Source organism: Manihot esculenta, chromosome 9 (genome assembly GCF_001659605.2).
Source record: "Manihot esculenta cultivar AM560-2 chromosome 9, M.esculenta_v8, whole genome shotgun sequence".
In the NCBI taxonomy this organism is placed as follows: Eukaryota; Viridiplantae; Streptophyta; class Magnoliopsida; order Malpighiales; family Euphorbiaceae; genus Manihot; species Manihot esculenta.
Genome location: NC_035169.2, coordinates 37,509,869 through 37,512,782, shown reverse-complemented (window position 1 = coordinate 37,512,782; position 2,914 = coordinate 37,509,869). Strand labels below are relative to the sequence as shown.

General features: G+C 38.5%; 1 protein-coding gene across 1 annotated transcript; it reads left to right on the top strand.

Moving 5' to 3' along the window:
* The first annotated feature begins 599 nt into the window (after positions 1 to 599).
* On the top strand, positions 600 to 1,611 carry LOC110621869 (uncharacterized protein At4g14100). The gene is made up of 2 exons (XM_021766145.2): positions 600 to 1,149; positions 1,245 to 1,611. The coding sequence occupies exons 1-2, from the start codon at positions 651 to 653 to the stop codon at positions 1,403 to 1,405; spliced, it is 660 nt and encodes a 219-aa protein (XP_021621837.1). The 5' UTR covers positions 600 to 650; the 3' UTR covers positions 1,406 to 1,611.
* The last annotated feature ends 1,303 nt before the right edge of the window (positions 1,612 to 2,914 follow it).

Genomic DNA, 2,914 nt, shown 5'->3' with positions numbered 1-2,914 from the left:
TAATGGGTATATTAATTTTCTAGAAGGGTGTGGCTAATACTTGAATAACACAAACAAATGCCACCCATTAACATGGACTTGCCATTCTTTCGCAATTGTGGACTCTTTCTAATTGTAAAAGAAAATATACTCTTAAAGATCTACAAGGCAAAGCTACCCGAGTAAAGAAAAGAAAAGAAAAGGGTAGCGGGAAAAGGTAGCTAATCAATTTAATATTACTAAATTTTAATGACCAATATAGAATATACATTAAACAAATCTATTTATTATTTGTCTTAAATTATAGAAAGCAAAAGTAGAGCTATTAAATCAATTTCCATAACGGTTTCATTTCATTAACAATAAATAAAAACTTATTCATAAATAAATATATTTATAAAAATTGTTTGTCCTTTGAGCCTATTTATTTAAGAATAATTTAAATGACTTGAATATCATATACAATTTGAAATAAAATTTATTTAAAAGATTAATCTATATAAAATATGTGATCGATAAAATTATATAATTAAAAATAAATGAAGCAGGCAGTTAAAAGTAAATTGTAATGACAAGAAAAAAAAATAGTGAAAATGGAGTGATTACAAGATGCCATGCCATGCCACGCGTTGTTGAACGGAAGCAGTTAGCCGCAAATCCCCAAACAAACAATGGCCTTCCTCGCATTCAAGCCCATCTCCACCACTGCCTCTACCTCTCTCTCTATCCTGATCCTCCTCCTCGTCTTCTCCTTGTCTCCGTTGACCAGATCATCCCCAGAAGGAGAACCTACTCCTACGCCATGGCCGCACCAGTTCCACGCTATTCTGTTTATGAATTACAGCGGGATCCTCCAAAAGATCGATCTCTGGTACGATTGGCCCAACGGAAGAAACTTCAACATCATCCAGCACCAGCTGGGTAAGCTACTCTACGACCTAGAGTGGAACAACGGAACTTCCTTCTTTTACACCTTGGATTCCAATAAGGAGTGTTCCTCTGCCCAGGTGGAGGTTGGGATACTCCGCCCAAATTGGCTGGATGGAGCGACGTATCTTGGTCAGAAACACGTGGATGGCTTTCTGTGTAATGTGTGGCAGAAGGTGGATTTCATTTGGTACTATGAAGATGTAGTGACGAAGAGGCCCGTTCATTGGGTGTTCTACACGGGTTTGTTTTGATTTTAAACAAGTAATTCATTATAGAGTTAGATGCTATTTGTGGAGATTGGGGAATTTCTTAATTATGTAGTGGTAGATGCGCAGGGAGGGAGGCCCATGTGATGACGTTTGAAGTGGGAGCTGCGCTTGAGGATGCAAAATGGCAAGCCCCTGCCTATTGCTTTGACAAGCAGAACACTAACGCTGCTGGATCTGCCATCGCTGATATTGGTGTTTTGAGGGGTTCTGTAGCACAGTCAATGTGATGACTTCCCCTCATTGTACTACACTATTGTTATGGTATGGTGAAGGGTCTGTGGCGGGATTTGGTTTGTATCTTTCGAGCTCTCTCTTAGATGTAAGCTAATAATAAGCACAGTTAGTTTCTATATTAATGGCCTTATCACACTTATCTCCCTGTATTTTCAGTTATGTCATTAATAATAAGTTGAGCAGCCCTTGTAAGAAATTATATGGTGGATTCAAGTAATTCTTTTGAGATGCATATGTATGTGTTGAAATATAACCCAGGCCTGCCTCTCGTAATGCTTATCAAAGATACACTTGGTTACGGCGTAATGGTTTAGTATCTAGAAAGTAGACGATTCATTTGCAAGAGGAATCACAATCATTGCGGAGAAATATGAGCAACACTGGCATGGAATCATCTCGTTTGGAAGAAGTGGAATGCGGATTATGAGGAACTGTAAACTGAGCCATTCAGAGTCCTCGAAGAATGCTTTGTAAACAAATGTTACGACATGAAACAACTAGACTTGAATCTACGGCAAACTTGAATCGGGTCTAATTTTTGCCGCCGACGTTCGATAGAGATACGATAGCTTTTCGAAATCCATGATAATTTTTCGAAAAGGGATGCACGACTTTCTAAAACGTTAAATTCCATCGTTTAGAAAGTCAATTTTGCATTTTAATTATTTTTTTAGATATTTTAGGTATTTTTATAATCTTGCTTATTAGGATTTTGTTTATATTATAAATAGCCTATCTTAATTATTAGAAACTCACTTTTTCAATCTTTTGAGGAATTTCAATAACACTTTTAGTTTTCTAGCTCATTTTTTCTCTTATTTCATCTTAACCAAACGATATTGGTTAAAACTCCTAACGGAGTCTAAATAGTCCTTTATCAGATTGGTATTAGAGCAAAGTTTAACCATGACAGATAATCAAGAGGCGCAACTTGCTGCGATTAAGGCATCTTTGGCAGAATTGAGGGAGATGATCGGACAGCTGACCCTGAAGCAGGAAATCCACTAACCCGCCGCCGCCGCACACCCACAGCCAGTCGCCAATCCTATGGCAGTCAATCCTGTGCCTACAAATCCCCAACAAAATTATCAGGAAGGTTACAAGATCAAGATAGACCTTCAAAACTTTTCTGGTTCGCTGGATGTGGAATCTGTTCTTGATTGGCTGGCAGAGGTTGAACATTTTTTCGAAGTTATGAACGTGTAAGAGGATCGCAAGGTTCCGATTGTGACCTATAAGTTAAAAGGGGGTGCAACAGCCTGGTGGAATTCAATTCAAAATGAACGCTATCAGAGGAGGCTGGAACCCATACGAAACTGGGTGTTGATAAAGCAGATAATTGAACAATGGTTCTTGCCTAGCGATCACGCTCAGGTTTTGTATAACCGGTATCATGACTGTGTACAGGAAAACCGAAGGGTGAATGAATATACCGAGGAGTTTTTTGAGATTGCAAGCGAGGTGTGAAAACTATGAGAATGAAGCCCAGCAGGTTGCTCATT